This window comes from Drosophila arizonae, chromosome 3, assembly GCF_054131065.1.
Source record: "Drosophila arizonae isolate 15081-1271.41 chromosome 3, UAZ_ARI_1.0, whole genome shotgun sequence".
Taxonomy (NCBI): domain Eukaryota; kingdom Metazoa; phylum Arthropoda; class Insecta; order Diptera; family Drosophilidae; genus Drosophila; species Drosophila arizonae.
In genome coordinates, this window is record NC_142923.1 from 20,406,084 (window position 1) to 20,419,787 (window position 13,704).

At 36.6% G+C, this 13,704-nt stretch overlaps 2 protein-coding genes across 7 annotated transcripts in view; one reads left to right on the forward strand and one right to left on the reverse strand.

Moving 5' to 3' along the window:
- The window catches only part of Ance-3 (angiotensin-converting enzyme Ance-3), a 66,794-nt gene that overhangs the window by 16,348 nt on the left and 36,742 nt on the right, over positions 1 to 13,704 (reverse strand). The window lies entirely within an intron of this gene.
- Positions 2,695 to 5,096, forward strand: Vajk3 (cuticle protein vajk3). Its single transcript, XM_018003466.2, has 3 exons — positions 2,695 to 2,829; positions 3,091 to 3,129; positions 4,037 to 5,096. Exons 2-3 carry the CDS (start codon positions 3,118 to 3,120, stop codon positions 4,856 to 4,858), a joined length of 834 nt encoding a protein of 277 aa, XP_017858955.1. The 5' UTR covers positions 2,695 to 2,829; positions 3,091 to 3,117; the 3' UTR covers positions 4,859 to 5,096.

Below are 13,704 nucleotides of genomic sequence, written 5' to 3' on the forward strand. Positions count from 1 at the left end.
GCTATCGATGAAGTGGTTCAGGCAGCCAGAGCTACGCAAAGAGGAAATGCATACTCGCGCCCAGTTGTTCTGTTAGCAACGCTGGACGTTAAAAACGCCTTTAATAGTGTAAGGTGGACTGATATGCTTACTTCCTTGGAACACCGCTTCCAGATACCGGAGTACCTCATGAATATGATCAGGAGCTATTTGCAGGATCGAATACTCCTGTACTCCACGCAAACTGGAACAAAACGATACAGAGTAACTGGAGGAGCTGCACAGGGGTCAATCCTGGGACCAGACCTGTGGAATATCAGCTACGACGACATCCTAAGACTGGAAATGCCTGAAGACACCTTCCTTATTGGTTATGCCGATGATATCGCAGCCGTCATTACTGCCAGAAACACCATAGAGGCCCAAAAGAGACTTACCCAAGTCATGATCCGCACACAGACATGGCTCAGCTCTCGAGGATTGGAGCTTGCCACCCATAAAACAGAGTTACTTCTGTTCACGGGGAAGCAGATCCCAACCGAAATAGAGATGCGAGTAAGCGGAAACCTGATAAGGACGCAGAGGACAGTGAACTATCTAGGCGTTAGGCTGGACAGTAAACTTACCTTCTGGGAACAGCTGAAGTATGCCACGCGGAAAACAGCGACAGCAACGGGGTCTCTGAGTAGACTGATGGCAAACGTTGACGGCCCGACGGCAGGAAAACGGAGACTCCTCATGGAAGCGACAAATGCAATACTGCTATATGGCAGTGAAGTATGGGCGGATACCTTAGAGGCGAATGTAAGGCGAAAACCGATGCTAGCTGTGCAACGAAGAGCAGCCTTAAGGATAACATCGGCGTACCGCACAGTCTCCGGGGCGGCCGTGACTGTGATAGCAGCAGTCATACCGGTTGACTTGCTTGCCCAAGAGCGCAAAAAAATATGGAATCTTCGGCAAAGAGGAGAATACTCAGAACATGCGGCAAAGAGCATACGACAGCAAACCATAGTCTCGTGGAAGGCGAGATGGTCATGCGAAAGGTATGGAAGATGGACCGCTAAAATAATCCCCGATCTGGAGCAGTGGATAAATAGAAAGCACGGTGAAACGTCTTTCTATTTGACACAACTACTCTCCGGACATGGATACTTTCGAAAGTACCTAAATAAAATGGGGAAAACTGCCGAATCCAGCTGCATTTACTGCGAAAATGCAATGGACGATGCAGAACACACCTTCTTCAATTGCAAAAGATGGTCGGAAGAAAGAATCGACCTGGCAGATACAGTAGGTGAAGTCAAAGTAGAGACGTTAGTACAGCAAATGTGCAGCAGCATAGACGCTTGGAAAAAAGTCTATGACTTCGCCGAAAAGGTTCTGCGGCGGAAGAAGTATGACCTGGACGCAGGCACACAGAGGGCAACGCTCATTTAGAGCACACAATGGGGTTCCACCTTGAAGGTTAATGCGGGATATCTCCTGGTTCCAAGGTGGATTTGAGCCCCAGAAGAGGAGGATTTTTTAGTCGGTAAGCAGTTATGCAGTCCGACACACCGGTCAAAGTGACGACATGACTGACGGTGCATAAAGCATTTTTTCCTACCTCAGCCCAACAAAAAAAAAAAAAAAAAAAATATTTTGAACCTCATTCTGGATGTTTTTGATATTGTTTATTGTTTTACTTAGGATTTATTTTTAAGTTTTATATTATTTTGAAACCTTTCATTTAATTTATAAAGAAATTTTCTTTATTACGATGCTCAACTGCTTTTTTTTTTAAGTGCATTTAAATGCGCTGATTGAGCGAAAATGAAGATAGTGAAAGACCTTGCAGCCGCTGTCTGTGTCAACGCTTATGCAATGCACAGTTTCACGAATAAAAGTACGATAAAATATGTGGGAAAATGTGGCAAAGCAATCCAATTGATTTATATAATTATATTTATTAGAACATACTTCTGGCATCTATGAAATTCAAATGATGTATTAATATTATACATATTTATGGCAATCAATTAACTGCCTGAATGAAAAAAAAAAAAAAAAAAAAAAACAAAAACAAAAAAAAATAAAAAATAAAAAAACAATATGATTCTGTACGACAATTTTGTTTTTCTTTTTTTTTGGGTTTTTACCAGCTTGAGTGCAGTGGTAGAGCAGGTTTGGCACTCACAAATAAAATACGAAAAAACCCCTAAGAGGCAGAAATTTAGAAAAAAAAAAATAAGTTTAGAACATTGACATATCTAACTTAGTGCCTTTTTTGTAATATTAAAAAAAAAAAGATTTAATTTAAAAAATAAAGAATTTCTTTGGAGTTCCCCAGAATAAATTTAGAATAAAAAAGAGACAAAGCGCTCTACCTAGAGTAATTAATGCTTGACGTAGATATTTTATTTATTTTTTTTTTTTATGACGCATCTTAAGCGTTAATCAGCTTTGAAAAGTCTCGAAATCTGCAACCAATACTAGCACAGCAGCCGCTTAGTGGTAGTGGTGAGGCACTTTGGTAGTAGTGGGCGCTTCCGTTGCAAACCTTTCCGAGCCTCCACGCAGACAAGCGCAAACCCCTAACCAATACCAATGCACAGCAGCTGAGGCGAGCTTTTTGAGCATGATAGAGAGAGAGAGAGCGTGGCGCGCACGCGCTCTCCGCCACAAAAAGCTCTTTCGCTTATGACGGACTTGGCGCTTGGAGCTTGGCGCGTTTTCAGTTTCGTTTTGACACAAAAACTCTTTGGGGGTATAAAAGTGCGCCACTGACCACAGACAGCATCCAGTCAAAGGTTTGGAATCGTGTGTGATTCTACAAGTCCTTACAACACTGTTTTTCAAGCGTTGCTCGTAAGTGTTGGCAAACGCACTAAGTTATTTTTGCCGCCAGTTATTTGTGCTAAATATATTTATTATTTTTTGAAAATATGCAAACCAAATTTAAAGTTTTCATTCCAAATTGTGTTCAAGTAAAAACTATATTTAAAAAACAAAACAAAAAGAATTAAAGCAAACTAATTTCAAAAGTATTTGCAAAGTGTCTAAAGTTTAGTTTCAACTTTAAAAAGATTAACTAATTAATATGTATTATTTTCTATTATTTATTTGCAGCCTTGGCGAGTCCCAACACACTTCACAATGAAAGTATTCGTAAGTACACAATCAAACACATTTTATTCTAACAATTATGTGCAAATAATGTGGTTCAGAATTATAAAAGCAAAAGAATTGTTTCAATTCTAAGTAATTCATTTCAATGTGGGAATTGTGGCATTGTTTATCAACTCCCACATAGATTAGCGCGCTAACATTGCTAAATATGATCATATTTATGAGCTCTGTCTGTCTTTGCCTTTCGGTGCTTGACCGCAACTCCGTTTCATTGACTTCCTGTTTACAAATTGCACAATCTCACATATGTTGGCCAAAACACCAGCGCTAAACGACAAACTTCAACTTGAAACAAATGCGGCTAATCACACAAATGATAAATGCTCATAATGCGAAATTGTTTTCCATTTTGCTATTGGCCACTGCAATCAAACTGAGCTAACAAATAATATGAGTTGACCGCACAGGCACAACTTAGCGGTAAATGCATATGGTTTGCGACTGCGCGCATGCGTGACGTATGTGTAAATATATATCCATACACATATCTGATTTTCTTGCCCCGCGCATTTTGTCATGCTCGCATTACGCATGCAACGCACACACGCGTTTCACTTGACCATTTGAAAGCGAACTATGGCCAAATAGTGGGCGTCATATATATCGCATAACTTTCTAATCTGATTACCTAACGCAAGTCGGCCCGGCCCCCATTGCATAATAATGCCAACAACTAGAACAAGTTGCGAATTACAATTGAATTGCAGTTGAATTTTGATACACTAGAACAAGTTGCGAATTACAATTGAATGTTATTTTCACTTGACTCTGAAGACGAGCCCCTTACGATTTTTAGTTTCACTTGGCCAACATTTACTGAACTTTGTTATTGTGCTCTACTTAGCCCGATTAGTGCTCATTCCGCCTTATTTACACTCTATTCTAGTTCTGCTTAGCCGCTCTTCTGGTGGCTTCCGCCTGTGCCACCGATGAGGTGCCATTGGAGAAGAAGCTGGACAAACGCGGCCTGCTCGATCTGGGCTATGGCTATGGTCATGCTGGTCTGGACGTTGGCCACATCGGTCAAGGCTCCCTTGTCAGTGGCAGCAGCTATGGCATTAGCTCCATTGGACACTCCGGTCCAGCTGCCATCGCTGTGGGACCCAGTGCTGGAGGCATCTCTTATGGCCACAGTGCACCCGCTGTTGCCGTTCACTCGCATGCCGTGCCTGCTCCCTATGTGATCAGCAAACAGGCTGAGGTCCAGAAGACCATCGTTGTGACCAAGGGCGTGCCCGTGCCCGTTCATGTTGATCGTCCCTACCCCGTTGTGCATGAGAAGCGCGTGCCAGTTGAGGTTAAGGTGCCCGTGCCACAGCCCTATGAGGTGATCCGCAAGGTTGCCGTTCCCGTCAAGGAGTACGTGAAGGTACCCGTTCCAGTGCCACAGCCCTACGAAGTTATCCGCCACGAGAAGGTGCCCATCCATGTGCCCGTCGATCGTCCAGTGCCCGTTGAGGTGCCCAAGCCCTACCCCGTGCCCGTCGAGAAGCCATACCCCGTCTACGTCGAGAAGATCCAGAAGGTGCCCGTCCATGTGCCCGTCGATCGCCCCTACCCCGTCTACGTTAAGGTGCCCCATGTGTCGCACTCCGTGGTGAAGCACGCACCCACCTATGCCATCAGCAAATACCCCATCACCGGCTATGGCCCAGGCAGCGGAATCGGTGCCAGCGTTTACGCCGATCATTCCGGCTACCACAAGTAGAGCGGTTGCGAATTCTATTCGGGGCTAGGCCAAGGACTTACCACAAAAATATGAGCCGAATTAAATTTAGTAACAATTTTTTTAATTCTGTCCAAATGAAGAGAAAAGAAAACATGAAACAACAAAATAACACTCACACACGGTCTCTGCGCTCCCCCCAAAATAATTTCCAAGAGGTTCTAGTAGAACTTCCACCCTGCCACTCTATTAGATCTTAAGTAAAAAAAAAAAAAACAAACACACACACACCACGCCCCCAAGAAAGAACAACAAAAGCCTTTTGTAAATTATTTCCCAAAAACCATCAAACGGAGCATTGTTATGTTTGAACTAACAGCTTAGGATAAATTCCAGCTAATTGTTTATAAAAGCATTACAAAAGTTTATAATCAATTTAGCTGCTGTTGTTTATCAGTAGAAGGTTTCGACGTACAATGAAATGATATATGTAAAAAAAAAAAAAAGCAAATGATGTAAAAATGTTTTTAAGAAATAAAATTGTATAAAATAATTTAAATTGTTCATTTCTATTTTATGCAAATATTTTTCTTAAAGCAAAAAAAAATTGTAGGGTTAACAAAAACAAAGAATAATAATATTGTTCTTTCGAAGCTTTATGCCAAATTTCATGACTTTTTTTTTTTTTTTAAATTTATGTTTGTTAAACATCTTATTTCAATTTAAATTAAAATATCATACAAGCTGCTCCCCATTATCAAATTTTTAATAATTTTATAAAAAAAGCCAACAATACAGTAAACTCCAAAATAGTAGGATTGTGTAAAATTTAAATGGCATATTACATAAAAAAATATTTTAGAAAAAATTTAATTATTTCTTTTAATTTACTTATGAGCGCCAATACTTTTTTCCTTTTTATGTAAAACAATATAATCAAATTTTGTGCATGAAAAGACTTGTTAAATTAAAGTCAAGCTCTGTTCAAGGTTGTCCAATAATTTCCTGTTTTATAACCAATACCTTTAAATTTTATCCTCTAGCTCATTCTTTTTCCAAAGCTTGCTTTCAAATAAATTAAACATTTTCTAAATCGGAAGGTATTAAGTTATATTTATATTGACATCCAAGTTGATGATTTAGCTGACATTTAAAGTATATGACAAATAAATATTAATGAGCCTTGATTGATAGATCATAAAAAAGTATTTAAAGCATCCTCACGACAAATTGATACCGAATTTTTAGCGCTGACCCAGTTTTTAGTGAATACTGGAACTGCATGTCATTGTCACTGGATGGACTGTGCTGTGAGACGACGATCCATCATAAGTGATAAGGCCGACGCATGTCAAATCACATATTTAGATAGTCAGAGCGTAATACGCGATTCGGCTGACAAGAGACAAGACACAAGGCCGAAGTGCCAGGCGACTCTCGCTGAGTCCAGTTCAATTAAAGGTCAGAAGGCAAGAGCAGAAGCGACAGCTCTTAACGCTCATAAATTTAAATATATAACTACGAAACCAGAGCAGACGCTTGATATGGCCATTTATGGCCGGGTTTTTCCTCGCAAAATACCAAAAATTCAACTTTCAAAAGCAACTGCAACTGCCGAGTTCTAAGCCAGCGAAAGGCGACTTAAACAAACAGGCAACAACTCTTAATTGACCATTAGCAAAATACATAACAAAAGATGATATAAAATATACATACATATAAAAACAAAACAAATCTGTTTATTGCAATTTGATGAATTGAATCGCTTTAAACAAATTTGGAGCTATTTCTTTTTTATCTGATATATATATATATTTTTTTTGGCATTTTCCCCACTTGGGTTTTTCAAGAAACACACCTAATTAGAGCAGAAGCAGGAGGATGCTAGGGAGTGGGAGCCGTAAGATGCTCAACAATTTTGAAAACCGGCTCGGCTTTTTAATGGGCGTTATAAAACAAACACATGTGCATGGAAATAAATATAGCAGACGTTAAATTAGAGTGAAAAAAAACATATATATCAAACAATCTATGCTTTGATTTGGTTTTTGGTTTTAGCGCTCATCTAATGTACCGGGTCAAAGCCCCCGCGGCCGCCTCTTTGCATATGCCCAAGGACGTTGCTTACGGAACTAAAGCAAAACAACTTTCTAATAAAAAAGTCGAACGCGCCTCGCTTTTAATTTCTGACTTAATTTTCTTTCAAGTTTCTAAACAGAACAAAAAAAAAAAAAAAAAAAAAAAAAAAAAAAAAAAAAAAACAAAGACTAACAACAAAGATCGATCAAAGAGCGAGTTAGAAGAACCAGTTACAAGGCGCCTAAGAATTCTCAGCACAGCTGAAGGTCATCGACTTAGCAACGTATGGAAGGGGCGTGGCAGTTAACTTTGACTTCAGCTCGATTTAGCTGCTGCAGTCCGAAGCACCTACACATTTCATTGCCTCAACCATCATTTGTTACAAAAGCTCTTGAGCTGCGCCTGCCTCTCGTAGGTGTCTTTGGTCTTTAGTTTTTTTTTTTTTTTTTAAGAGTGCCACTTGCAATTGAAATTGTGTTTCAGTTTGGCTTTTGGATTGCGCAACTGCCATGCAATTACCAAGCGGATCTTTCAATGCAGCTTAATTGCCATAAAATCATTATTTTTGTAGGGTTTAATTATAACAAATTAAATAGCTCAAGAATGCAGCAGACTGTCATTAAATATGATTAACAACTGCAGCACATAAACTACTTTACCACAGACAGAGTAAGAATTATCAGAGTGATCTGGTTTAGGCATTGATGCAGAGGAATAGTAATTTTAAAGAGCAATCGGTCAGACTGGGAAGGTCTTTGAGAGTCTTTAAGCTCAATTGGATAATGTGTAAAGATTTATTTTCAATTGTGGTCAAAGATGGATAAAGTCTATTGTTGCGCCTTGAATTGCAGATAAGGTCAAAGCTAAAATTAATCAAATATATATGTATATGTGAGTCCTTATTGAGGCTTTAATTAATTTATATATAAGTATTTTTAAGTACATATCTGTATATACATATATATTTTTTTTGCATTTCATAACAAGTTTAGTCAAATTTTAATTATATTAAATTCACATAAATAATCTAGTATATCATAAATTATAATATATTTATAGGCTGCATTCAGATCATACATATGTCATTTAACCATATACTGACCCTTTTTTCAATATAAATAATATTCATTAATATAAAAGACTTTCGAGCTCAATTAATCAGCTAAATATTATTAAAATACAAAAATTGCTTTTTAATGCAAAATTCATCAATATTTCAAGTAGGGAAGGACGGACAGCTACACAGGAACTGTGCCTGATTATTCAGCCTCTCTCTCTCGCTCTCTCTCACACACTCTTTCGCATGGATGGCTGGTGATGGCTTTTACGCAATGGTCTTTCGCTCGCAGAGGCCAACCCAAACGAAAATTGAATGCGAAAGACAACGGAGAGCAGCGCAGACCACCAACAAATTGCGGCATTCAGTGGCCACGAAAAACTTTTGTTCGTGGCAATTAAAATCATATTTTTTTTTCTGCTTCTGCCAAAAATGGGAAGGGGGCGTGGGAGTAGGACGTACGCATATTTGATGCAAACTAATTAATTGCCACAAAATGACGACGACAAGGCGAATGAAAAACTCTGAATGTAATTTTTCGCAATATCAGCTGAATGTTGTTGTTATTTAATTTTTTGGTCTCTTGATTTCAATTTTGTAGTTCTTTTTTGTTTTTTGTTTTTTTTTTTTTTTTTTTTTTTTTTTTTTTTTTTTTTTTTTTTTTTTTTTGTTTTTTTTTTTCTTGTTTGTTGTCTGAGAAAAAGCTCGGAAAGACGTTGCACGTTTTGCAAGCGCGCCTTTTGCTCTAATGAGCGCTGATCTAGACAGCGACTTTTGGAGGTCATCGACGTCGACGTCGACGTCGCCAAGTTGTCCATCCAATTGTAGCTAAGTGTGTTGTTTGCTTTTGATTTTATTTGATTTGGCTTCTTTTTTTCTTTTTCAAATTGCGAAATGAGTTTTGGCTACGTTTTTGGCCAAAAAATGCAACGACAAATGCAGCGTCAGTTGGCAGCCAAATAGATTCAAGCTACGAGTTGCACCAGTTTCGACCAAACAGCAAAAAAAGAAAACGAAGCAAAAAAAAAAAAGAAGCAAAATCAAAAACTTGTAATCGAAATCAGCCTCCGCTAAAGCGTTTTGCTGCAATTCCGAGTCAAGTGAAGCAGCAAGCCAGCCGCCTGCTGAGGCAATCTGGAAATCCCTGCTTAGCCGCCCCCTTCCCTTACCTACCCTTGCACGTTGCCCGCCCCCTCGCGATTTGGACATGTGTGTTGTCTCGTCTTTGTTTGGGATTCTTTGGTTGCCCTGCATTTGGCTTTATGCTTCGCTTGGCCAGCAACCAGCAAGCGCTCTTAACTACCTTTTTTTATGGGGATTTTATGCACAATATATATGTATATGTATATATGTATAAGTATTTACTCGCCTGTATTTTTATGGAGCAATTGAAGTCGTTGATATGACAAAATGCCACAAGAGTTGAACTTAGTGCAGCTCAATGAATTAATATTATTATCATTACTATGGTTTCTACTAATGGCTAATGGTTCGGCATATTGCAGTTGTAAAAAGATTTGTAACAGACAAATGAATAAATACATGTGAGTTAGTTTGATAGATAGAAATTAGCTGCATTAGAAAATTGATTTCCTATAAGCAATACAAAATATACGATTCATTTCCCTATAATAGAGAGCTAACAGGTCATTTCTTTTTCATAAAAATGTAATAATCTTTAATAATCTTTAAAACAATAAGTCTTTATTCTACTATAAATCGAAGATTATACTAAACCAGTTGGCTACAATATAAAGAACCTTGTTATTAATCAAAAATGCTGTGGTTTATGCTACGAAACACATAAGGTGAGAAGCAGCTACAAGCGATAAATAATTATGGCTTTTGTTTCTTTCTTCAAACATATTTCATTATAGCTAAATTTGGCAGGAAGTCTTGTTAAAAAATATTTATTAATATTTGCAGCAAGCTTGTTAATAAATGAAAAATAAATACAGCAAACAGAATAACGCGACCAAATAGACAGAGCGTTATTATAAATTTTTTTTTTTTTTTTTGACAACCAAAAATGAATTTTAAATAGACACATATTTAAATCAAATAATAATAGATTATAAATATCAAAGGAGTGATATTTATCTATTTTATTCTTGTTTTCTGTCGAATATTAAAATTTAAAAATCAAAATTATATATGAAAAATTATATAAAATATGTATATCTATATAAGTCAAAGGCTGATAGAGTAGGAGTGGGAAATTCTTGGAATGTCTACACAGCCAACCTGCTCATATGGTATTTCGTGTGTTAGGCCTAGTTAATTTATTGATTATAAATAATAAATTGCACAATTTTATCATGTTCATATTTCAATCTATTAAACAAATTAATTGAATCTTGAAAAATTGGCCTTTAATATTTCTAAAATTATAGCCTTTATAAAAACACGCTTATTTCATCAGATTCATTCATTTAATATCCAAGTACATGCATGAAATTATGTTTGCTAATCTTGGCACATTTAACACTATCTAGCAATTTGATGGTTGAGTTTCATTTTTTTTATATCGCCTGTGACCTCTAAGCGGCCAGCGTCAGACATTACGCACGTCTGCCTGCTGCGGCTACCGGAATAATGCGCAATGATCGGCTATCGAGAGTGGCAGATCAAAGCCTTCATTTCTCATCGCATGCATTCAAATTGCAACAATTAAATTAGCCATAAAAGCTACCGCATCGCATTGCAGCTAAACTATTATGCAATTGTATTGCCCACTTTTGGCCACTCTTGCAGCCAGGTGATCCCGCAGCGAGCGAGCGCGAAACAAAAAAAATAGCCGAACTTTTCCTTGGCACACAGCATTATCCCCGCCATGGAATATGAATTATGGCGCTAAATTGCAAGCGAAATGCCACAGTTTCGTTTCTTTTTCCGCCGATTGGGGTGTGCCTGAGCTGCGTATGTGTTTGTTAGTAAGCCACACACACACGGTTGCATTTGCTGGCTGTGATCCTTTCACCTGCTGTGCTAAACAAAAGACTTAGGCAACGAACTCGATTTGGCATTTGGCTTGGTTTCCGTATTGAAAGCTTTTTAGCGGTTTTTGTTTTCGTTTTAGTTCACTACATTTTCTTTTCTTTTTTGTTTTTTTTTTTTTTTCTTTTTTTTTTTGACACACCTTCAAGTTCTTTATCTGAGCGCCTAAATAATTGTCAATTACGCCCATTTGGGGCAGCGGCAAGCACTTGTAGAGTAATTGAAAGCGACATATCTCAAAGGCAAAGCCACAGACATCTCTGGCGAACGGTGGCAGCTTCCCAAATGTGGCGGCCATTTGATTGTTGTCTAGCCAACTGGCCTGCTAGCCTAAAAGCTGATGCTGCCTCTGCTGCAGGCGATGCGGCTGAAGTCAGTGGTGGTGGTGGTGGTGGTGCTGCTGCTACTGCTGCTGCTCTGGCTGCTTTGACTGCTACTTTGCCACTGCCAGCAGCTGTCCGCGGCGCAAATGTTGCATAATTTAAGTTTTCTTCGACTCGATGGCAAAGCTGTTGTTGTTGTTGTTGTTGTTGCTGTTGGCAGTCACCCAGTTAGTGTGTCACTGTGGCATTTCAGCTGCTGCTGCTGTTGTTGTTGTGATTGGTATTGCTATTGTTATTGCTGTTTGTGTTTTTAAGCCTCTTCGAAAAATAATTTGGATATTAGTAATTTAATATTTTACATTGTCATTCCTTTATGTTGTTGTTGCTTTTTTATTGCTGTTGAGCGAATCAAAGCAAATGACACATTAAATAATCATTGATTTGTTTTATAGGGCGTGTTTGCATGCCAATCGTCACATTTGTCAGAAAATTGATTGAGAAATGTCAACAACGAAATATATACAGTTATTTCATGGGTTTCAAAGTCGAAATAAGACAAAACAGTTTACATAAATAAATTTAAAAATACCACAAAATATCTAACAAAAGATTTATAAAAATAGATATCTTCACGGTAGCAAGATGACAAAGCAGAAAAGGAAAGTCATAAATATATATTTAAATAAAAAAGGATTATATTAAAAATCAATCAAAAAACAATGAAAATTAGATAACTAAAAACAAAAAAAAAAAACAGAAATATATCATCATAAAATAATTACCAAAACTCTTTCAGAAGAAGGCAAAGTATAATAAAATACAAAATTAAATGAAAGTGTTTATTTTAAGCAAATCTGAAAAAGGGGAAAAACATATATATTTATAAAAAAAAAAAAATTAAATGAAAAAAAAATAACAAGGAACAATTTATACTGCAAATATAAAAAAGAAATTAAAATAAAGAAAAATGTTAAATGATAACTATCAACAGCGAAAATATAATTTCTCATGCATAAAAATGGATTTAAAAAATGGTTTAATATATTTATATATAATAATAATAAGAGTCTCAGATAGCTGTAATTCGTAAAAAGTTTAAAATGGTATTTCCAAGATCTAAATTGAATTTAAAAGTAAATATAAAGTGAATGCGCCTTTTTGACATTCATGCTGTAATCGGATATTTAAATTAAGATTGGCAAATGGATAAGAGACGTATTTTAGTTTTAATTTAAGAAACCAAATAAAAATAGAGATTATATCATATTGCCCTTGAATTAGCTGATGATCTTTAGCAGCTTCTGTGAGCTCTCATTTGGATATAAATGTGTTACCACCTGAATTTCTGCTCGACCTGAACTATAAATATTTACTGTTTATAGTTGGGGCTGACTTTTATTTGCCAATTAAATGCTTAAATATCTGGACTTGTATTTGCTGACTTTTCTAATCTATTTATGCAACCTGAGCCAGTTGCACCACATAGACAATAAATTTGAATTGAATTTACAGCAGCTGGGTGGATGCTAATACATAATAGAAACCGTTGCCAGTTCGCACACGCCTCATATAGGCACACGTATATGCATATATATTTATGTATATATACATATATATATTTTTTTACACTCTCACACAATCCGCAATTCACGACAAAAGTCAAACAAATGAAAACGTACAAACGACATAATTCCCATGCCTGGGATTTTGTGTTGTTTGTATTTTGTTTTGTCTCTTTTTAATCCAATTCTTTTTTTGTTTTTCGTGATCTTATTGTTTCAGTTTTGCGCTAATTGCGGCGCTGATTTTCTTGACATGGGCAGAAACAACACACAAGTAATGAAACAGCGAAGAAGAAGAAAACGAAACAACAACAACTTCGTAGCACACAAAATGATTTATGCATTGTTTTATATTGCCAAACATGTGTGCTAAATGACTTATAGCTGGGGTATTTCCGAGATCAAACGAGAAGGGTTGACTAAAGCGTTTCTAAATTGAATATAATTATGGCTGAATCGTATTTATTTTTATAAATAATTGAAAGAAATATATGTATTATATCATTGTTAATACATATAAATGACCATATATTATATAACTTTATGATGTCAAGCAGCCTTTTAAAATAACGCTGCATACCATATTCTAGCTGTACAAAATGAATATCTTGCATGACAAGAACTTTATGTATAATTCAAAAGAACTTTATTAAAGACTTAGGCAACAAACTCGATTTGATATTATGCTTGATTTGCGTTTTATTTCCCTTTTTTATAAAAAAAAAAAAGTTTATTTTATAATGAAATTTAATAAATATACTCATAATTATGTCATTTGAATATTAATTTAAGATTATTCACTTAATCTTTTGAAATCTCTATTAAATAAACATTCAATTAAAATGACAAAAACTTTTATTGCATTCATTA